This window comes from Erithacus rubecula (genome assembly GCF_903797595.1).
Source record: "Erithacus rubecula genome assembly, chromosome: 5".
Taxonomy (NCBI): domain Eukaryota; kingdom Metazoa; phylum Chordata; class Aves; order Passeriformes; family Muscicapidae; genus Erithacus; species Erithacus rubecula.
Window position 1 is genome coordinate 11184482 of NC_136687.1, and position 24369 is coordinate 11208850.

At 42.7% G+C, this 24369-nt stretch overlaps 1 protein-coding gene across 2 annotated transcripts in view; it reads right to left on the reverse strand.

The window, feature by feature from the left end:
- STK32B (serine/threonine kinase 32B) overlaps positions 1-412 on the reverse strand; it is a 151626-nt gene extending 151214 nt beyond the window's left edge. Inside the window, exon 1 of one of the 2 annotated variants that reach the window (XM_079307148.1) lies at positions 155-412. In XM_079307148.1, coding sequence (XP_079163274.1) covers positions 155-230 — 76 coding nt within the window. In that variant the 5' untranslated portion in view covers positions 231-412. The remainder of the gene's footprint in view (positions 1-154) is intronic. The other variant, XM_079307149.1, reaches the window with a different exon arrangement.
- Positions 413-24369: the final 23957 nt, after the last annotated feature.

Here is a 24369-nt window from a genome sequence, read left to right on the forward strand (position 1 = left end):
CAGCCGGGGATGGCCGGACACAGGCGGGCTCTGTGTCCCGCTGCTCCCCGGGCACGCAGCGCTGCCGGGCCCGCTGAGGACCCGCGGCTCCGCTCGGAGCTCCCGGACCCGCCCGGCCCGAGCGGCTCGGTACCGCGGACAGCTCCGCACTCACCGTCCTCGTTCTCGTCGAAGACGGGCGCCCTGTGGGAGTGGCCGCCCCCCATGTTATTCCGCGGCCGGCTCCGCATCCCCCGCCGCCAGCATCCCGCGGGGCAGCTGCCGCCCGCCGGCACCGGGGCAGCTGCCGCCCGCCGCCCGCCCGGCCGGGGGAGCCTCCGCAGGGCTAGCAGTCACCCTGCGGCATGAGAGCCATCCGCCTGCCCCCGGCACAGAGCGCTGCTGGCTGCCGCGCTCCGACCTGGCCCTTCTCTCATCGCGGAGGGGCAGCGGAGGGAGGGAGTTAGGGGAGGAGGGAGGGATGGAGCGGGGAGGGAGGGAGGGAGGAAGGGAGGGAGGAGGCGGAGGTCCTGCTGCTGGTGGCTTTTGGTTAGTGGTAAAAGCTGGATCTACCTGGGTCCTCGCGGATCCTCCCTCCTCCGCTTTCCTCCTTCCCGACCTGCGCTGGGGAGCGCGGAGTCCCGGCTCTTGCCCGGCAGCGGGGTCAGCCCCGCACCCTGCCCTGCCCTCCCTGCCCTGCACCCTGCCCTGCCCTGCACCCTGCCCTGCCCCGCATCCTGCCCTCTACCCTTCACCCTACCCTGCCCTGCACCCTGCCTGTCCTGCCCTGCACCCTGCCCTCCCTGCCCTGCACCCTGCCCTGCCCCGCATCCTGCCCTCTACCCTTCACCCTACCCTGCCCTGCACCCTGCCTGTCCTGCCCTGCACCCTGCCCTCCCTGCCCTGCACCCTGCCCTGCCCCGCATCCTGCCCTCTACCCTTCACCCTACCCTGCCCTGCACCCTGCCTGTCCTGCCCTGCCCTGCCCACCCTGCCCTGCCCTGCCCTCCCTGCGGCGGTGTCTGCTGGGCAGTGGGTGCGGAGCCGCTCCCGCCCCCGGCCGGGCTGGCAGCTGCGGGCTCCCATCGCTCCCGAGGCGCGGGAGGCGCAGGGTGAACGCTGCCCTGGGTCCGGACAGCTTTTTGATTGCCTCCTGACTGCGAGGAGGCGTTCATCGCCGGCAGCCCGGGGGTCAGGGGCCGGCTGGCCGGAGTTCGCAGAGTTTACAAAGTGAAAAATGGAGCGAAGGGAGCGGCTCCGTCCCGCTGCCCGGCCCCGGAGCGCGGGCGGGGCGGCGCGGGCAGCCCGGGCCCGCAGCGCCACCTGCCGCCAGCACCGGGGACTGCGGGGCTGGGGAGAGCGTGGGGATGGACAGGGGGATACAACTGAGAGTAGGGATGGACAGGGGGATACAGCCGAGAGTGGGGATGGACAGGGGGATACAGCCGAGAGCGGGGATGGACAGGGGGATACAGCCGAGAGCGGGGATGGACAGGGGGATACAGCTGAGAGTGGGGATGGACAGGGGGATACAGCCGAGAGCGGGGATGGACAGGGGGATACAGCCGAGAGCGGGGATGGACAGGGGGATACAACTGAGAGTAGGGATGGACAGGGGGATACAGCCGAGAGCGGGGATGGACAGGGGGATACAGCTGAGAGTAGGGATGGACAGGGGGATACAGCTGAGAGTGGGGATGGACAGGGGGATACAACTGAGAGTGGGGATGGACAGGGGGATACAGCCGAGAGCGGGGATGGACAGGGGGATACAGCTGAGAGTGGGGATGGACAGGGGGATACAACTGAGAGTAGGGATGGACAGGGGGATACAGCTGAGAGTGGGGATGGACAGGGGGATACAGCCGAGAGCGGGGATGGACAGGGGGATACAGCTGAGAGTGGGGATGGACAGGGCAAAATAAATGTGTGTGCATGTATACATGTGTTTGTGCATAGAGATTTACATGGGAAAATACGTGTGTGCTGTATAGACATGTGTGTGGAGATGGACATGGGTAAATAATGTGTGCCCATGTATAGGTGTGTGTGTGCGTGCATAGACATGTGTGTGTAGGGATGGACACAGGAAAATACATGTCTGTGTGTGTGTGTGTGTGGAGCTGGACATGAGTAAATACATGTACTTGTATATGCATCCATGTGTTTGTCTGGAAATCACTCTCCTCTAAAAATGCATTAGGGAAAACTGCCAGCACTGCTAAGGGATAACACGGATCACCTGCCATGTAGCAAACAATGAGAGCTTTCTAGGCTTGCTGTTGATATTTATAGACAGAAAGAGCTGTATCACTCCCTTACAAAAATTCTACCGTTAGCAACTTTTGAGGTGAAGTAGAAACAATTGCATTTGGCGCTTCCTCCAAAGGGAAACAGGTAAAAAAGTTAAATATCTGTATTAATATTGTATCCAGGTCAAAGCCTTTGCAGTTCCTGCAGGGGAAAATAAAAGAAAATCAAGTGGAAGTTACATTTTTGGCTTCTTCACTATTACATGGGGAGAAGAGGGAGAAGGAATAGAAGCCTGAAAGCAGGGTGTATGTATTTCTATATATATAGGCAGAAAGGGTTTAGCATTCTCTTTTAATATTAACCACCCTTCTTTCAGTATAGCTGTTTAGAAAAGCCCAAGAACAAAGGATACAAAGCAGAACTTCGAGTCTGTGTATGATCTTACCTGCCTTGGTTGCTCTCATCACCCATCTTTGAACCCAATAAAATGCTGCTATAACCTCTCTGGGAAAGGCTGATTAGACCTAAATGAAGTGGGTATGATCCTGCACTGTGTGGCTGAGAACTTAGAGCTGCAGCCTCTACAAACCCAGATAAATTCAGACATGGTGATATTTTTTCCATAAGTAGACATGGACATATCACCTGGTGATGTCCTTTATAAAATTTATTTGCTTTACCATTATTTCCATGTGAAAGCACTTGCAAATTAGGGAAGCTTTCAAAACTTTGACCCATGATAATTCTTCTAAAATGGAGTCTGCAAAGCATGACTTACTCTTTGTTATTCTTTGCTTTATTACTCATCCATTCAAAGATGTAGTCACCCACTGAGAAGCAGAAATAATGTCATATCACTGAGTTTGTGTTCCTTCAGCCAGAAGACAGCAATAGTACTTAGAAATCACAGACCTTCAGCTGTCTTTTGGGTTAACTTGCCAACATGGTGCTTGATGTTAATCCATTTTCTTTAGCAGGAACAAGGAGAACTGCACTTACATTTCAGCTGATAAGAGTTACCTTCTGCCTGAGCCAAGGGCTTACATCCAGTGAATCTAACTGCTTCAATTCGCCTGGAAGTGCTTCAAAGTGACCTTCCAAGTAACCTGAGGAACTAGTTTGCCATCATTTTGCCTCTAGTTTGATCATTTTGCACACAAGAGGACCATTTTTAGAATACAGATATGAGGGATGAGCAGGAGCAGTTTGGTACTCCATTGTATGCAGAAAATACAATTTCATTAAAAACTACTTACAACTGCCTCCAAGAGTTGTTCTATTTATTTTTTATATCTGACTTCCTTCACATAGACCAGAAGTCTATTGAGTTTTCTGAGATTACTTTCTTGATTTCATATGACAAGGCCCATCTAAACAAAAAACAAAAACAGTTCTAACAATTTACAGAACAATGAGTTATATCTATCCATTAATTAGTCACTCCAACTAGACTGGTGTATCATTTTGACTCCTTTTTGACAGCTTTGCAATAAATATGCCTTTGATTTGTGCAAAATTCTGGCTTATGTTTAAACCTCAGCATAGCTAGGAGGTTAAGACTAATGGCATGCTGTGTTAATGTGAGGTGTGAAAATTAACTTTTAGTAATAAAGTATTGATGAGACATTACTTTTTATTAAATGATAACATTGTATTCCTCCATAACTCTTGCACTTGAGTAGTGCCAGACATTATCCTTCACGGTCATTTTCTATAGAAACAGACAGAAGAAAAAGATAATTTGGCAAGGATTGTTGGGTTTGCTGTTCTGAAAGCAATGTAATATATTCTTTGCATCAGTGTCTTTGCTCTGAACTAAGATGTGTTTGTATGATCTCATCATCTTCTTGGAGCATCAATGTTTTTGCAACTAGATCAGAAGCTCTTTGCATAATGTATCCAATGATCTGAAGCTTGGATGTGTGCTCAGAGCCCAGCAAAGACTCAAGGAAACCAGTGGCAGTTTTCCAGTACCTTTGACATGAGTAATATCAAGCCTTGAACACATGGGCTGTTTATTCTCATGGTCCTGGGCTCCCCTTTGTCCTTTGCAACCCTGAATGCATGCTAAACTCTGAACAGATGCATAGCTCCAGTATATTTTTTCTTAAAAATATTCAGAACAATCTGAATTACATTGCATCTGCTTCAAATTTAGCAACAACTCTTCAAGAACAATTACTCATATGTTTTTCCAATTGCTTTTGTAAACCAGAAATAAGTCTGAAATTCTCTATCACAACATCATGCATACCAGTAAAGCACTCTGAAGCCTGAGAATTCTCAGAACAATTAAATGTTTACTCTTCTGGGACAGAGATTTCTAAGCTACAAGCAGTTTCTAAATCTTGCAAGACCAAAACCAAACCAAACTTCTCATGCTTATCTTTTCTCTGAAAAGAAATTCAGGTTTTGCTTGAGATAAACAAAGTTCTAAACTTAAAAATGCTTTTTTTTTTTTGGCAGGTAACTGCTGCATAGTAAATGTAGAAAACATAGTAGGGGAAAAGGACAGTCTAATGGAGCTCTTTTCTTTCCCCTCTTTTCTTTCCCCCTTCCTTCTGCAATCAGCATGAACATAATTTTAAGATATTGTTTTACATTTTCATTTAAGGCCTATGTTGTCTGGCATAGATTAATAGTGATTTTTTTCATATCTCCATGCAGTGTTAGCAATAAAGAAAATCAAATATGATTACTCTCCTTTGCATTATAAAACTTCCCTCAGGGAATTCAGTGGTTTAAAGCCAGTAATTCTGTGATTACAACTTTTGTATTAAAATGCTCCTGATGAGACTTATGGGGTGAGGGTGACCTTAAAGTTCTTGATTTCACAGCATACCTTGTTGATATGCTAATATTTGTAAATTGCAGACTGTTTACACTGTAATTTTTGTGAATACTATCCTGGACCTAACAAAGAAGATATTAAAATAGCATATTTTATCTTTATGATTATGACTACTTTAAAAGGAAAGATGATGGGTAAAAAAGTCCCTTTCTTGGAAACCAGTAGGGTCACCACACCTGTTCTATTCTATTCTATTCTATTCTATTCTATTCTATTCTATTCTATTCTATTCTTTGACTTTGCACAGGACTGAAGTAAGCTGAAGTGAGCTCATTTTGGCTGTTTATTGTGTAAGATGAAGCAGTGGTAAATCTGCTCAAAGTCTGTTTCCAAACCACATGTGCTCTCCTCGGACCCCTTTCAGATCAGTAGGATGTGGTAAAAGACAGAATATGCTGAAATCAAGAGAAAAAGTTTCTTTCCATAGTTTGATCTCAGAACATGGCCTCTGCTCATATTTATTTTTGTTTTAGTGAACTTATGCATTGGGAGTATTTGCTAAAGAACCAAGCAAGAGGCAAGAACCTGAAGTACATGCTGACAGTCTTCTAGTCCCTCTTCAGGCATAAGTGCTTGCTGCTCCCAAAAAAGGCCAGAGACTGTGCAAATTGACTGACTCCTATTTCACTGCAGATGAATTTGGAGAAAACTCCTTCATCTAAGTCTCTATCAAAATAATGTTAAAACTCTGGAGTTTTATTGAGTCTAATTGGCATGATCTGGCATATTCATGCAAGAGACAGTATAAGTTCAAGAATAGATCAAAGTTTCCAACAACTGGTCCAAGCACAGACCAAAATTTTCTTTACTTTGCCAAGATTAAGACAATATTGGAAGAGGGTGGCTTAGTTTGGCTTCACAATCTGCTCTCCCAACTGCTCCTTCTCCAGCCATCCCATCCCTATTCCCCAAGACACCAGTTTAAAGCACAACAGAGTTTTGGACTAATCCCAGTATGGGTCACCAGCATGGGTTTGTGTGAGGATATAAGCATCTATAACTAAGATATTGGAGTATGGAATAAATTAATGGGCAAGTCATGCACAATCAAATCTCATGGTTAGAATGTGAGAGCTCATTTTCCCATCATCCATTTTACAAGGAGGCTGACAGATTTCCTCAAGGGTTATTTATAAAAGGCTGCCAGCCAGATCCTTCATTTGCATTGCATCTGTGTGAGCAGAACACAACACAACAACACAACAACACAACACAACACCACATCAGTGACCATTTACTCAGACCTGCTGTACCTTCAGCCTTCTTTCAAGAGAAAAAGAAAGTGGTTAGTCCCAGATAAGCTTAGGAAATCATAGAAAATTTTTACAAGCTTTAAAGGACATAAAGGGCAAAGAGAACAAGGATGTCTAAGTAATATATTAGAGCAAAACTGGAAAAATTTGTTTGTTTGGAACATAAACAGATAAAGAGGGGAAAGATGGTTCTGTACTTCATCAAATTCAACGGGGTCCTAATAACAGCAGGCTTAGGGCTGGGCTTGTAGTTAAGTTCTAGTCTTACTTATCATATATACTTTGTCTGTACACTACTGGGGTGCCAGCCACTTGATCAAATAAGATTAAATTTCTTACTTGCACAGCAAACACCATTCCAGCATTGGATCTCAAGAGTCCCCAAGCCAAGAGTCCATCAGAAGCTGATTGTCTACAGAAAGGAAGTCAGCTTCCTGTGCCTATTCAAGGAGTGAAAAGAAAATTGTTACTGGAATCTAAGATCAAAAATAATTCCAGTCTGAAAATGCTGGCCCCAGTTTGGACATATCACTATTGAGTTGTGGTTTTGCAATTGGCTTCAGTCACAGCCTGATCAGGTCCATTATGGCCATCCTGTAATTTGACACTGGTGCACTGAATCTCAGATTCATAAATCCTAAGCAATTTTCACTGCAGTATATAGCAGAAATCACTTCAAAATAGAGAGCATTTTGTTCCTTTGCAGATTTTACCTGTTTTCTGTGTGATTCAACGTGGTATGCATTATTTATTTCCCTCAGCACAGAAATAGCATGAAAAACTTGTGTAAGATTTTTCCTAAGTGCCTTCCTTGGTATGGCTGAAGTTTTGAAGTCCAGGGTGTGCAAAAGCAAACCCCAATTGTACAGCTGGAATGTGAGAAACTTGGTGCCATCTCTCTGCAGGATTATGTGTGGCTGTCCTCTTAAGATCCCTGGCAATACTTTGGTCTGAAACAGCTGTGATGGAGCAGAGTTAAGTGACGTAAGAGAAAAAAAGTATAACAAAAAAGTCAAGATTTTGGTCTTTACTGCATGCAGGAACATGGACAGGAAGCATAGACAAAACATCTGCCTGTATTGGTGTTGGTCACAGCCCTTGGTTTCTGTGCCTTCTGAGGTTGTCCAAACAGGTATAGGACAAAAGACTTGAGAGAGCACAGGACATTGTTCTGATCTACTTACTGCAACATCATGTACTGGAGCACATTCAGCTTGGGCATGAAACTGTGACTTGAGATCCCCATGTTCCAGTCTGCTGCCCATGGTCTGTGACCACTACACCCTTCTTTGTCTTTCCACCAGGTGTTTTCATGTAAAAAGTATATTTGCCACAGCAGACTTCTTGCAGCTTCAGGAAGTGAAAATGTCTGGAGTTCCTTTCCTTTCTTCAGAGAGACAAACTGGTTGCAGCCCTCAGCATGCCTCCTGTCCCTCCCCAGGCAGGTGTTCCAGAGGGGAGCAGCTGGGTCTGTGCTCCCTGGGCAGCCTGCTCTGCTGCTCTGCAGTGCTGCCATTACCCTGCCCTGTAATAGCTCTGCCATTCTCTTTCACAGCCTGTACAGCCCTGTGTGGTTTATGTTCCCCTCAGTCTTAGCTGTTTAATAAGCTTTATTGCTTAACGATTTTTCCCTTCCTCTCTTCATGTAATACAGCTGTATCTGGAGCACTGGGGATACTCCATTAATAACTTGTCCTATTGTGTTTTGTCACGTCCTTCCTTGTGACTAGTAATTTATCAGCAGCATTGATTGATGTAAAATTATAGACTTCCCAATCTTTCCTAGCCTGCAGTGTGTCTTTCAAGAACTCATAAAGTAGCTCAAGTGATGAAGAGCCCTACTTTGAAGAACAGTTAAGAGGCTGCTCTTTTAGAGCTATTACATTTGGGCTATTAAGGCAAAACGCTTAAATAGTCGTGTCAGGGTGACTTACAGCTCCCTTGTTTCTTTTCTTTTCAGGAGTGTAGCTACACCTCATTTTGGTTTTTTGTTTTTTATTTTAATTTGGGCATAAAAATCTAAAGCTGCTCAAGATGTGTACTATTATCTCAGAGATAGGAAAATTTAAGCTTTTTATTTGAAAACTGAAGTCCTCTGCTGAATTCACAAGATAAAACCATGCAAGTTGAGGAAACCATGATGTATTCAGAGCAAATGAACAAAATTTAAAGGTTGTCATGTGCTGAAAAAGATAAATGAGAATCCAAGATTTTATAAATTTTCTAGAAATCAGTAATTTTATTATATTGCACTGCCTTAATTGGTTAGAGCATAGAAAATAAATACTTGCTGATCATATTCAGGACAAAAAGCTAAAGAACAACACTATAGCCCAAAGAAAGATATTTTCCTCTGTTTGTTTGCTTTGCACTTCTTCAGATATAATCACATCTCTCTCTGTCCTTCTCTCATAAAGGGATTTACTGCATGTACATTCGGTATATGCATCCAAGACTGTAATCTGTGCAATAGGATGGTGGAAGAGACAAAGGAGGAGGGATAAGCTTAAGTGTGCTATGCAAGTGGGGCTCAGTGGTGCCTGAGAAATACATGGCTTTGGAAAGTTAAAGCTATGTAATTGCACCTTATGAGAAATAACAGGAATTATGTATCTGACACCTTGTAATTTACCTTTGGTCACACATAAGCATGGGAAAGCATTTTGCTGCTCATTGCTTTTGCATTTACTGGAATCATATTCAATTAACATAAGAGCTCATCTCTCTGTCAGAACCTTGTTATAGGGCCAATGTCATTGCCAATCTCTCTAAAATATATTTGTGTGAACCCACTAAGCTCCTTTGCCCCCCAGTCATGCATTAGTTCAATGAAAAAATGAGACTAATAAAGTTTAGCTCTAGGGTTTCCCTCAAGTGAAACTACTGCAGAGATGCCCTGAACAAACGTGTCCCTAGCACTGTCACCAGCTGCATTTTTGTCCCCAGCACTGGCTACATTGCCATTGCTGGTTTTGTTTGACACATGAGTGCAAAATTGACACTTTTCAAGCAAACCTCACAGCTGAGTCAACCCAACTCTGGATTCCTTTGGGGGGCAGATTCCTGGATTGCTTGCAGGAGGCACCCTAAATACCCTGATGGTGCTGGGCATTCAGCCCTCAGCTCCAGAAGAGAGCTCATCCAAGTGAACCCTCAAAACACACTCCCAGTATGGATATTACAGCCTCACCAGCTCTTTCCCACTCTAGGTCAGTCCAACAGCACTGGACTGATTGCTAATACAGATACAGATGATATCTCCAGGCTCTAAATTATATAGCTCCAGTTCATTATTTTTTTGCCTCCCTCCTCCCTTTCCAATCCCCCCTCAAAGTTTCTACCATTATCATGAACATGAAGCAACTTAACATTAGAGCACAATTGCAGAGTTTACCTGGTTTTTTCTTTGCTTTGTCTCAAAAAAAAAAAAAAAAAAAAAAAAAAAAAAAAAAAAAAAAAAAAAAAAGAAAAGAAAAAATCTGAAAATGCATCTTAAGGAAAAAAGAGTGGTGAATAAACATCTCTTGTTATGTACAGTCACAAGAGCATTTAGTTCCATGTTACACTCCAGTTTATCTCAATTTACATTCAAACAATGATTCAAACAGGAAAATGTGTAAAAGTACCAGGAGAGGCAGCCTCCTGAAAGTCCCCAAGACTGTGCCTGGGTGCAGGTAATGAGCAGACACTGCCAGACACATCAGCTGTCCCTGGGAGCCAGTCAGCTCTGAGAAATGAGTTTGGCTCCCAGGGGGAATCCTGCAGGAGAATGTGCATTCACAACTGCAGGTTTTTCTTGTTAAGGTACAATTTGACACCCAGTTTGGTGCAGTCATGCTTGGTTAGGAAGGGGAAGGAGCTCTTTCTACACAGACTAGTCAGCACAGAAGGGGAAAATTTGCTCTCCTCATGTTCTCTGGGTCTTTCTAGGATTCCAAGTAAATGCAGCTCTGTAAATGCCATTGATTTGATGCTGTTGTAAGTCCTTACACTGTGAAGAAATTTCTTATTTTTCTGCATGTCTATTTTATTCCAATATTATAGCTTTCCTCTGAAAAATCTGTGTGATCTAAATAATTAAATTCAGGAAATAAACTTCTGTCAAAGGTTAAATTTACAGTAAAATTAAGTTTTTAAAATATCTTAATGTCAGCATTTTTAATGTCTTTAAAATACTTTAATCATTAAAAAATAATGAAGCTTTTCAATAAGAGTAGATCTATTAAAGGGTCATTTTATATCTCTGATATTTTTTTCTGGCTTTTCAGGACACAATCACTCAGGGAAAAAAAGAGGAAAAAAGACAACCAACACTAAATGTGAATCCAATTTCTCCTGTCCTGATACAGAAGTGAGACTTATGACAACTTGGTCTAGATTTTAAGACTTTTCAGATCTACTGTAACCTTCAGTGCTCTTCACCCTTCAAGCTTGTTTATTTTATATCTTTCCAGAAATCTTTTTTATCTTCCTGAACTCCTTCATGAAAGAAAATGGAGAGAGGAAGCACTATAGTAAGAAATACACAACATTTTCTACAACTGGTGACACAATGTAATATGTGATTTTTATATGAGTTTTATGGTTTTACCTCCCTTTAAGGATGTTTAAAATTAGCTTTAGAGTATATTTGTGGGAACCATGACATTTATAGACAATTATAATTTCTGTAAGAACCTTAAAAATGAATCTACCTTCCAGAAGGATCTTTTTCTTACGTGCATATAAAGGTGTTTGTCTCTCATGAGTAGAAAGTTACAAACATGGATGCTCAGCAGCCACTGCCACCTGCCACATCCATTCTTCTTCCTGTGTGTGCATTTTCCATTGCATCTTCAAAAACGAAATTATCCTAAAGTAGAGATGCAAATGGTGAACTGGAAATTAAAGAAGCTGAAGAAAACACGGCTCCTGCTTCCATTACTCTGAGGCCAAAATCTGAGTAACATCACTGAAGGCAGCTTGTAAAAATTTGGTATCACAGTTCCCAAAAGTAGGAGTCTCTTCACATCTCCTGAAAACCATGAGAAGTTTGCAGGTCAAAGAAATTTGATATTTACCCTGCAAAGGGCTTTACCCCTCAGTCTGGAGAGAAGAAACTGCAGCAAAACTGTGGGAAGGAACAGAAGCTCCTGTAGGTAGGCAAATATTTGGGTTATTTTTCTGCAGGAAGAAAAATTTTTTATCTTGCTTATCTGTTTTGTTTCAACTCAGTTTGTAGCCTTTGTCTTGCTGGGCTGGGAGATGGTGATTTGGGATTTGGAGCACATTTGTGTGCCTGAATGAAGTCAGTGTGCTTGCTTGGAGGGAAATGTGTTACTGTTCCTTGCTGTGACACTGCTGCTGTTGATTGAGAGGAGCCTGCTGTGCCTTATTGCTACAATTACAGGAATCTTCAATACAGTGACCACAGCCCTTGGAGGGGGATAAAAACACAGAAGGGAAATAGTGGGTACAAAATTGTGTTGGTGGTGAAGTTTGTTGATATTAACTGTGCCTGCTATGAGCCCAAAAGTGACCTTTTCTCACACAGGGCACTGGAGCTTGTTCCAGGAAGAAGTATTTGAGAGTGTGCTCACTAATGAGGATTTTGCAGAAATCCAGGCAGTTCCCATCTGAGTCATCTCACAGGAATGGGGAAACAGCAAGAGTGCAAGGAGCCAATCACCCCAGCTGGTGCTGATCTGCTATGACCCATGGGCATGGCAGCAGTTTGGGAGCAAATATGTACTCTTGATGGCCTCAAAGCAATTTGGTTTCATTTGATCACTGAAAATTAATAGACCAGAAAGTATCCCATTTTCTTAAGAAGAGTACTACAGGACTTCATAGAAGGCAGTATGTGCAGTCAGAGTACACTTCCTACACTGCACTGATCAAGGGAAAAATGAGTGTCCAGCAATATCCATCCTAGTGTGTGGACTCTAGGTGTGAGTAGTTACTGAAGCACTCAGTAAACCAATTATTAAAGGTGCTTTAAAAGCTGCTTTTGAAATTGAATATTACACAGGAAAGGAAAGGAGGCAAAATTGTAAAATCAGAGCAAAATATGATGAAACAATCAATGAATTTATTTTTTGGCTTTGATTTACATGCTACCTAAAAAGATGTGGTATGTTCAGTTACTCAATAGATACATTCCAAGCCAGTGGCATTGTGTATGTTTGAAACACATCTGAGTGTGTGTTTTCTTCCTGTATTTTTGTGAAAACATTTACTTTCTTGTCAAAAGACCAGAAATTCTCTTTAGGCAGTATTAAACACACAGCTCATGCTTGCTTGACCACAGAACTTGTGTTTGCTCACTTTATTCAGTGCAGAACTCACTGGTTATTTACCAGAATGATTGCTGCTCCATGGTTCATTCTGTGCTCTTCCCTCTCCCCCATGCCCTCAGGGTTTTCATCCTCACTTTCAGCAAGACACCAGCTCACAGTATTTCATTTTCAGTCCTCAGTGTCATCAAGATTGATGGCACCACGAAAAAAACCACAACTCTTAAGCATGTGGCACACACAGTCCAGTGTCTGGCACTGGACTCGTCTGCCCAGTGCCAAATGAGCCTCCATTAGAGAACCATGGACATTAAGAGAGGAATTGACTGAGACCTTCTGAAACTGAGCACACAGGCAGGAGCAGCTCTTGGTGCTGTGAAAGCTCTATGTTCTCTGGACCAGATACTGAAGAGATAGCACAAAGGAAGAGTTTGTTTTTTGGGTTTAAACCCAAAGAGAATAAACTGTTTAGGAAGACTGACACAGTCAATGTGCTATTCATCCTAAATGTTGCCAGATGAAATAAACTCCAAAAGCATCATTTCTACTTCTAGGGAGAACTGTCGGAGGAAGAACTGGCCAGTCTGAAAATCCCATATACACAAAATTCCCAAACCAGTTACAGACATTTTCAGATGTATGAATGTCCTCTTGGAAGGAAATCTGAGTACCTTCTCAGTGTGCTGTCTCAAGAAGGAATGATTCAGAAGGAATGATGCCAGTAGACACAACAGTGAGAAATCCACCATATTAACACAGACATTTTTAATTTATTGATTTCATGAAACAAATGCTAAGCAGGCATGCAACTGCCAGAAAAGCAAATACATTATTATTAATGGACTGTAAGGAAACAACCTGCAGAGAGAAACAGCAGTAGGTTAAACAGAGAAGTGTGCAGAGGTTACAGCAAAGTTCTGTGACCCAGAGATCATCTTTTCACCACATGTTTACACAGCTTCTAGCTCAGTGGGAGTCTTGATCTATGGCTTTGCCCCCTAAGCTGTAATCCATACAGCAGTGCTAATAACATATGTCATCTGGAAATTAGTCTCCAGCCCTCAGCAGTGTAGTGGATAATGACATCTAGTGTCTTCTTATTCTGTGCTTCAGATATCTTCCAGTTGCACCAAGAGTAGATTTCATTCCCTCACTGAAGGCTGTGAGCCAAAAGACAAAGGGAATTAAAATAAAAAAGCATGCGTAAACAAAAAAAAGCACAAAAATTTCACAGTCCCTAAGGCATCTATACTTCAGAAGGACCAATGGCCACATAATTTATTAGAGAAGACTCTGCATTATGCATTAAAACCTTCAGCATAGACTCCACCTAAGCATCTCCCACTTGAGAATGTAGCTGTGCACAAGTATTTGTCCATGACTTTTTCTGGGTGTTTCTTATGCTCTTGGCACACACATGCACACAGTTTCAAGTCAAATGGTGCCCTTACTGAATTCACCAGCAGGCTATGAACCTTGAATTTTACCCCAAGAAGAACACCATCATCTTTTAATCAGTGCTCTCTTTGAAAAAAATGTCTGCATCTGATTCTGGTCTCTAACACAGCTGAAGGTTTTTCAGGAATTGCACTGGAAATTCAAGTAATTTATACACCAATTCTGTAGCAAGAATCCCTCAACATCAGCAGTCTAACCCAAAATTATTTTGTATTTCTTCTAAGAATATATTTGTCACATCTACTGTTTTATGTTAGCTTAAGCACCAGAATAATCTGAAGGGGAAATACCCTAATTTACATTATTCTTGTTCTAGTTTTTAAGTATCTGCTTTCTAATTACTAATAGAATTCTAATAAACTCATTTGCTAATAAATGATGGTGTGTTCAACACTGCCCAAAACACTTATCAAAACCTTATCCCTACCTAGCAGTGACTTTTGGTAAAACAAGCTGCAACATCCCTTGCAGAGCTTGTCATGTTTTCACCATGGGTTGAGTCATTTTCTGTATCACTGCAGCATCAAATGCTGGCACCTCTTGGCCTTTGCTCACCTAGGACAGGACCATGAACTTTTTTAGCTCTTCTTCTGCTCCACTTGGAGAAACTGGTAATGGAGAGAGCCCCAAGAAAGAGAGTTCTTGAACTCACTGCCATGAGGGGCTGTGATCCTCAGGGACTTTGCCTGGGGAGCAGACCCCTATCACTGGGTCTGGAAGGACAATTATATCTCATGGTTTGTCCTCATGTTTGCTCATCTGAACCAAATACAAGCAGGCAACAAATCCCTGGTGTCTTTAATTCCTGTGATCAGAAACTACAAAAAATTTAAATAAATTAAAATCTTGATAAATAAAAGTTCAATGAATAAAGGGTATGTTTGTGTGTGTGTGTGTGTGAGAGAGACAGAGAGAAAGAAAGAGAGAGAGAGAGAGAGAGAGAGGAATGTGTAAATAAAGCACTAGAATATAATACAAGTTCAGAGAGGCTCTGGGCTAACAGCAGCTCTGTTTCAGGGCTGAAGCCAAGTCCTGAGCAAGGGTCAGACTCTGATAGTTTTAATCAAGTTTCTGTATCAGTTGTCCTGTTCCTGACACCAGCTGCCAAAGTGGATGCCAGCATCGGGCTCCATCCAAGAATAAAATAAAACTTGTTTTTTCTCATAGCTCTGCCTTGAGTGAGTGGAAAGAAAGGAATGCATGAAAGAGTAATCATACATGTATGACTTCTCTTTCCTCCTGACTTGTGTGACTCTCCTACAGCGCCACACACTGGAGCAAACTGACTGATGACAACAATTTCACTCTCCATGTGTGTCTCACACATGGCAGAAACAAGTAATTGCTGGATATGCAAATATTTTCTCCATGCTGTTTGTTTTTTTTTCACTCTAACATGGCCAGAGGACATAGGGATGTCATTGGACAGTGCTCCCTGTGTTCAGAAAATGCCTGTATTGGTCCACAGCCCAGCTGGTAAATACAAAGGATGTGAAAACACAATTCAACATGCACTGAAGTTCAGATTCCAGACCCAGTACTGGTTTGTTTTCTCTTCAAGCTTTGAATTCTTCTAATAGAGGGCCTGTGTATATGTGTGTGTGTGTGTGTGTGTGTGGTTTGGCTTCAATATTTCCTGGAGGAATGTGTCTGCACAGCTAAACAAAATACCTCCCTGGGGCAGCTTGGGCTTCACAGTCACTGCAGCACAGAGAGAAAATTTGATTTTACAAAGACATAAATGGAGTACATCCTGCCAGGGTATGAAAAAAGCTTCATGCTTGACATCATTAATGGTCAAATGATAACATAAAAAAATAATATTTTCCTTCAGTGCATTTAGATCAGGTGCCTTGAAACCTTGTCTATGTCTTTGGGAAAATAATGGGAGATGCATAAAAATAATATTTTCCACTATAAAAGGACTATGGTCAGGCACCTTTCCCAAAATGCTCTTACATGCTTTGAAAGTTGCATTTTTTCCCTGAGGCTTGGTCTGCTAACAAAGAGGTGTATTAAACACAGATGAACAAAAAATCTGCTCAGAGCTTTTCCTTGTGCTTGCAAATGCTGATTTGTCCGTAGGGCTACTCAGGCCAGACACCACATCTCCCTCAATGAAGGCCCAGCTTCCTCAAAGAACAACAAATACATTTAGCCTTTTCCTAGCAAGTTCAAAACTTCATAGAAAGGCTTAGAAAATGCAACTCACTAAAGATTTTTTTTGTTCCTACCCCTATCAAAGCATGAAGCTAAACAGAGCTGGTTTATTGGCATCAAGAAGGGACAGAGTGTGTTTGGAAATGTAACACTTCTTTGAAAAGTATGTGTAAAGCAGAATCAAAGAGTCTGCTTTGATCACTTTGATATTTTCCTGAATGTGTTTGGTTTCTTTGAGTCCATTTGCTTCATTTCTCTTTGGTGTCAGAGAGACAATGCTGTGGACAATGCAATCATTCTCTGCCTGTTTATTGCAGAAGCTCATGTACCTAAATTATGCAATAGGAAGAATTGGAACTGTTGTGTTTTTGATGTGAACAGAGTTGATGCCAATCTTTTTTGTTAGCATACATTTAATGAATAAAACAGGTTGATGTTCTGTGTGTAGCAGCTGCTTTGCTGCTGTACATGTGCTTTTCATGTTCCCCAGGGGCAGAACCAGCCTTTCTGAGAGCTGTGTAGCTGCACAGTGCTGCTGGCACAGCAGTTCAAAGCTCATTCAGACCAGGTGGGAGCACTGTCCTTCTCTGGCCAGTGCATTGTCACATCCTTCTGTGGGCTGGACTCCAGGGCCTCCAGCCTTTACTTCAGGCAGCTGTGAGCTCTTCCCTAGAAAGCCACAGAGCCTTGTCCTGTGCCTCTGCAGCTTCAATTCTCACCTCAGTCAAACTGATAGCTGCTGGTCAGCCCCAAGGCAGAGCCCCATACAAAGGGCTGGGCACACAGGCTTTGCCTGGGCTCTGCAGTCTCAGTGTGCCTGACCTTGAGAGCCTGGGATGGATGTCACAGTGGTCTACAGGAACATCTCCCTTTCTATCCCCTACTGCAGAGTTTCCCAGCAGCAGCCATGGGAAAATGGATTGTGAGCAAGGCTGTGATGGGTCTGGAGTGCCCTGGGCACACAGCTGGGAGCTGGCTTTGGCAGGAGAGCAGGGCACCCAGTTGTTGGAAAAGTAACTGGAGTGGTAAGGAAAGAGAGCTAGAAGGGAAATATGCACACGTTGTCCCAGCCTCCCCATACACTGAATATTCTGTTTCCTTCTGCACCCCATGCAGTCTGAATTCATCCTCCACAGCTATGGGTGGCCAAGAGTGGCCAATATGCCAGAGGAGCAGATTCCTGCTTTTATACCAGCACCAATATCTCCTTGTCCCTGCTGGCTGTAACTCCTCTGACACATCCTAAGATTAAACTCACCTATTTCATGGCAATTCTAACTAGTGGCTAATATTTATCCCATGATTAATGAGCAAGTATGTAGTAATTAACTTAGCACTTTTTCTTTTTTTTTTTGCATCCTCCATCATCATATAATGAGTTCTTTCACTACAGCAGAAATTTTATGTGTAATCTCATAGGCAAACATAAAGTGTTATTGGATTTTATTATTTCCATTAATCCAGTCTCTATCTATCTGTTTTTATTTCTGTTCATTTATGTTGAGACAGACTCCTAAATGTTTACATTAGGTCTGTGGACGGGTATATGGTAATGCTTGCCACAAAGATAGATCATGATTAATATATTAAAGTTAAAACTTTAGCTGTGTTTCTTTGTGCTACCAGGAAGTCATTATTTCACACAAGCTGCTTGGTTACAAGGTATGACTACATTAAGTGTGGATAATTTAAGATAAACAGACAGGGTTTTCCTTTAGTATTTATTCAAGATTACTGGGGAATTGGGAAGCCTCTTTCCCTCTTGTGCACTCACACATGCTTTTACCCTTTTTGGCTACTTACTTGAGAAACAATGTTTTAACAAAGAACATTTAAATTGTCCCTGCAGACTTTAGCGTGACTTTACTCTTGTGCACTCTATATATATGTATATCAGAAGGAAACTTTACATTTCAAAAGCAACAGTTCTCAGTTTTTTGAAGACAGCCCCTACTTCAAGAGAGCTTCTCATTTGCAAGGGTAGCCTCAGCTCTCAGCAAGAGAGATCACTGCAGCCATGTAACTAACTTGCTGCTGATAAGATTGCTTTTTGCCCAAATGCAGTTTGCCTAGTTTTCAGCTTGGGAAACTTCTTTAAATTCTCCAGTGACTTTGCCATCTAGACAGCGACAGCATCAGAGTGTGAATCACACCATTTCAATGGGCTGATTGTGAAATAAATATGAACAGGAACAGCAGGGGGTAGCTTTTCTTTAGCAGTCACAGTTTCCTTTTCACTATATGCCCTTAAAATGCCCAGGCAGACCATTAGCAGAGGGGAAGATTGATAGAATTGCATTTGCATCTTAAATCAAGCCAAGTTCTCTCTTCCCCAGCCACAACCCTTCCAAAACATCAAACAAACAAAACAAAACCAAACAAGAAAAGCTGCAGCCAAATAGAAAGGAGGAAAATAATTGTTAAATTGATTATTCTTCCAATGGAAATTAGCTTAATGGTCCAGAATTAAAAGTGTAGATGTTTAAGACCTTGGCTGGTTCTACACGTGAAAGATATAATGCTCCAAATGGAGTGATTCTTCACTCAAAATATTTCTCTCTGTGCCATTCCTCAGTGCTTTCCTCACTACTTTACCCAGCTGTAATGTTGTCTCACTTTTGTGTCACTATTTCATGTTTCTTTCCGGAATAACCATAAATTGAACTTTTATAAAACTGTGAGAGTAAGTAGTCACTCTTCTGCTGAGGAAAGCCCCAGCCAGCCTTGGCCATGCCTTTCCCCAGGTGGCCACGAGCCATCCCTGGGCTGGCACCTGCTGCCCTGGGCTCCCCATGCACTGCTGGGCTAACCCAGTGCTGGCACTCTCTGGGAGCTGCCTGAGAACCAACCCTGCAGGCAGCAGGGCTCTGTTCAGCACCTCATCCTTGCAAATGTCCCCAAAACTACTGTGAGGATCACAGGGCAACCTCTGGGTATAGGCAAGACCCACCACAAGCTACAGTCTGATTCTCCTAGCAAACTATACCCTGTATGTATGCAGCTACACTCCATGTATCTGCCACCCATTCTTTCCTTAGTCATCCAACTTATACAAAACCAAACTAAAATCACACTTTTAGGGACTCCTAGTCATCTAGGAACACGTGTAACATGTGATTCAGAAGCAGAAGGAGATCCTTCTTCTGTTTTATTTTTATCAAAAGAATTTAAAACAGAAAAGTTGTTCAGGTTTAGGTGCAATTAGATCTGAAACACAGTCTGTTGTTAACATGGTTTCTGACATTATGTGGTATTTATTTTTTCTTTGTTTCAAGGCAAGCTGACAGAACAAAAATACAATTACTAAGTTTATGGATTTTTTCAAAGAGAACTAATGTTCAAAGAGAACTCATTTTCATCACTTCTGGATATTACAAAGTAGAGTAGATCCTCAGTTATGCCCAGGTATTTTACACATTTTTATTCCTTAGAAAAATATTTTATCTGTACAAGGTATTTGTCATATAACTTGGCTTCAAGGCACTGACAAAGCTCTGAATCTGTGTTGTGTCACCAACTCACAGGACTCCAAAGGTAGTACTCTGTGAGAAACAAAAAATAATGTCACTGATTTACTCTTACTTTGGCTTCAGGGCTTTTGTGCTACTAAGTCCAGTGAACTGAATACAAGTTTTAATCTAAAGTGAGAATGTGGATCTGCAGGAGCCTGTGATGTGTGTTACTGATTTCAGAGATGGCAGAATTTCTTCCAATGTGCTTAGTTATAGAACTCAGAAAGCAGTGTACAGGAAGAAAGCAGAGCTAGGAATACATGATGTATTGTATAGACTTGTACTTTACCATCTCAGCCAGTTTAGATGAGAATTTATGTTACCTTGCAGTTGCTGGAAGTACTGTTATTTGTATCTAGGAATACACAACAACATAAACGATGACATTTGAAGTTTTCTAGGCAAGAATAAGTAGAAAACTGTGCCTGCTAGCATGCAAGGCAGCTGCTGAAAACTCTTGTGTAGGCAGTAGTTCAGCAAAGTCTCTTTGGATCCTTGTTTGGCTTGGTTTGGATTGTTATACAGAGCTGCATTTTCAGTCCCATCTATTTTTTTTTTCAGTGACATAATTCTTCTGAAAGGTGCTGGAATACCAGTCCTAAAAAATACAGTCCCTCATCTCCTTGTGTTTTAACCCCAGTGTAGACAAGAGCTCCTTGGAGGATCAGCTGAGAGCTTAGACCTTGCATTTTTCAGTATTTCCCTAGAGGGCTTATATCAGGGACAAATCTAATAGATGAATGCAATTATTTATATCACCTCCAGTGCACTCCTTGGTGGCTGACATAATTTTTCATCACGAGGGTAATCAGGGAGGGTGGGAAGCTGACCAGCCATGATAAGACCTGGAGCTATCTGCCACATCTGCATGTATGAAAGAGGGAGAGGATGGAAAGCAAGGCACAGCAGTGAATCACTGGAAATACTGCTGCTCTAAACCTGAACAAGACTCCTTTCTTGAAACCCTGCTATTGTACCCCTGACTGCAGTGTTAATAAAGAATGGTATTGCCTTGTGTAACACACACAGGAGTGGTGTCAAAGCCCAGGCAGGGTCCAGACAAGGCACTTGTGTGTTACTGGGACAAGGCAGCTCTGCCTGTGCCCATGGCCAGAGAGGGAGCCAGGCTGAAAGCACCACTGTTATTTCACTGGAGAGGTCTGCAAGTTACTCCAAGCTAAAATTGCCCTTTTCTTAGCAAGGCGGTGAAGGCTTAAGCCTCTAAATCCTGCATTACTTGAATCAATATGCCTTGCAGTCACTGAAAAGAGTATCCCTGACAAGGCTAAACCACATAATCTCCCGTCTCCCTGGTGCTGATGGCTGAGTTCCCACAGTGTCTGGGAAATACCATTATCCCCATTATGGAGACAGCAGCCAAGACAGAGCCAGGCTATGCCTGCCCTGCAGTGATAGATACTGTGTGCACATCTCTGAGCTGTGCTGGGCTCTGCCATCCTCTGCCAGGATGCTGCTGCCTGAGTCCCTGTCCTGCTCCAGGGGTGGGCTGGACACTGCCTGCAGAGAGGACTGGTCAGCACAGATAGTGCAAATGATTTGGTCACTGGTCTGAAATAGCACATGGAAATTATTCCTGTTCCCCAGCTCTGCTGGGCTGTCCTGTCTCTGTCCTGGACCACACGACTTCCCATTTCCATATGTTTTTCTTTAGGGAAAATGTCCATTGCCAGGTTCGTGCTAGCAAGACTGACAGATTTCTGAACATCTAATTTCTTTTTCTGACCCAGATGGTTTTACCTGCTTCTGTAACTGTTTTATGTAAGAACAGACTATTGAGCAATAACATTAGTTTCTCAATATATATGTAAATTTTTAAAACTAACAACAACAGGGAAGAAAAAATAAGCCTGAGAAAGCAAAAAGGACTTTTGCTTAATTATCATGGGGAAATGGCATTGCAGCACCAGCCCAGAGCCTGCTCTGACATCTGCCTGCCTTGCCCATTGCTCATAGCTCGGCCAAACCACACAGATCACCAGCAGAACTTTACTGCTGTCATGGAAGAGAAAATAAAACACAATGGATTAACCCCAGCTCCAAATGCAGGCCCACAGTGCTGCCACATCAGGCTTCCCTCTGTGCCAGGAAATATCAGCACAGTGCAGCAGCACCCCCAGACCCAGGACAATATGCACAGCAAATTTCAGCTGATGCTCACAGGAGGACTCAGCAAAGTGTGTTTTCGCACAGCAAGGAAAAACATGACAAACAGACAAGACCTTAACCAAGAGGCAAGGGTTTTCCAAAAAGTCTTGTCCTGATCTGGAAGCTTGCAGAAGAGCTTAGCCCTGTTCTGAAGCAAGAAGTGACACCTTCACCATGACAAACAGCTGAGTCACTTTGGGCTTTGAGGTGCTGCTTAAATACACAGGGCTTTCTTTGTTTTACTGGTTTTATGTTTTTTCTTTCCTATTTTTCAATATAATCAGAAATTCATTTCATGAGGTGTCGCATGACAGACCTCAACTATTTTAAAATAAACATTTTCATTAAGCAGGGAGATTATAGTATTAAGAAATCAGCAACTTGCAAGGGCTTTTATCAAAAGTTGGTGGACATTCTGGTAGAGTGTTCAAACAAGGGAAGAATTTCTGGCTGCACAGTGAGTTCTTAGACTTTTGGAAAAATATTGTTTGAGTTTTGAATTGGAAGCAAAAAGACAACATAGTCAAAATGTTTTTACAAAAATATATACACAGTTGTGTCATTGTAGGCTTATAAGTTTCTTCTCACCTGTGTGTCTGCTTTTGCTATGGAATATTCCTCATATAGGAATAAATAAATGCACTGTGAGGAGCTCTCAGAGATGTAGTGACACCATCAGCCTCAAGAGTTAATGCAAAACTGTCAGAGTGGTCCTGAGCCCTCGAGGTCCCATGCCCACTGGATGGAAGGGCATGATAAAGATGTGCCTGTGTTGGGGATATCCACAGCATGAGGGCCATAACAAGTGTGGTGGCACTGACTGAGTCCTGCTGTGCTCCCTCCCAATGCCAGCCTGAGCACTGTCCCACAGACTGAAAGGGCTGTAAATAGCTACTTCTCCATAGGGGCAATCATTAGGTGAGTTTTGGCTATGATATGTTTTAATCCCTTTTCCCTTCCCCTCCTGTAGCTCTAAATTCTATTTGGATGCCCATTTTGAATATTGCCTCTAAGAGGCTTCAGCCTTTGTGATGAGCAGCTTGTGTTTCCCTGTTGAGGACCTCTGCCCAAGGCAGGGAATGCACCAGAATTAATAATTGGCTTTGCATAAGTGACTGGGTGAACACAGTCACTGTAAAGATTGTGGAGTTTCAAGGGCTTTGGTAGCTTGTATCTGGTTCACAGCTGTGCCAGGTGCCTTAGACTGAAAGGACTCCCAGTGCCTGGGTGTCACTTGCAAGTTCTCCTGAAGTCACCACCGAGCTTCTTAGGGAAAAAAAGAAAATAGTTACTCATACCTGGACCATAAATTGAATGTACTCAGAGATCAAGGATAATCTTGCTGATGAGCTACAAATAGAAATAACTGAGAAGAAAGTGTATGTCTCTGTTTAACAGAATTGCAGATTCTGCATGCTGAGATGGGCAGTAATGCTGATGGATACTGGATATTGGAAAACACTCATTTGGGTCAGAGTCAACTATGCAAGTAAATCTGGCCCAGGGAAAAGATGTGGGTGAGGAAATTAAACTCCAGTACTTTGTGTTTTTTCAGGGGAAAAAATCCTACTGTTTCTGAGGGTAGCTGAGCAAAAACCGTACAGCAAGTTATCTCAGCAATTTTTTCCCCTTCACAAAATAGCTACTTGGGGTGGGGTTTATTGTTTTGTTTTGTTTGTTGGGGTTTTTTTGGTTTTGTTTTCTTGGGTTTTTTTGTGGAGGGGGGTCTTTTGGTTTTTTAGCTGCTTTTTTTTTTTGTTTTTGTTGTTGTTTTTGGAGGTATCTTGTTTGCTTGTTTATGGTTTTTATTTTTATTTAATATTTTGGTGAAGCCTGGATCCAGCCTTTGCTTCCCTAAGTCATCCTTGGCAGTAGCTGGGTTGCTGTCTTCTAGTTCTGGGAGACCATTCATGCTGTTCAGAAAACTGCTGCTCTGGCAGAGCAAGTTTTAGCAGCTTGCCAAACATGGATGTGATAGAAGGATAATATTTCAGTCCTACCTTCAGCTATTCTCTACAGCAATGAGTTGGTGATCAAGAGCCTGTTTCTTTGCCAGCAAGACTCACAATCAGTGGGATCCTTTCCTTGGACCTGCACAGGTAGCTGTGCTCAGATCTGTGATCTGGCTGCTTGACCTCTCAAAAGGTCTCCTGTTTTCTCCCTCTGGCCTCTTAAGTGACTTGTCTGAGCAACTCTTCCTGAAAATAGGATCCAGCATCCAAGGCCAGTCCTAAAATTCCCACCACCAGGACTCCCAAATTTTCTTTCCTCACCAAGGATCCACCATTTTAACATTCACGAGCACATGATGTTACTGAACCAGCTGTTCTTTATGAAGGCAAAGTACATGACAGTAGTGTACAGCCCTGTTCTGCTATTCCCCCCAGGTGCTTTGGTGGATTTAACTCAGAGTTCTCTGAGTACAACATACAGAGTACATCTTTTTCTCCAAAACTTGTTTT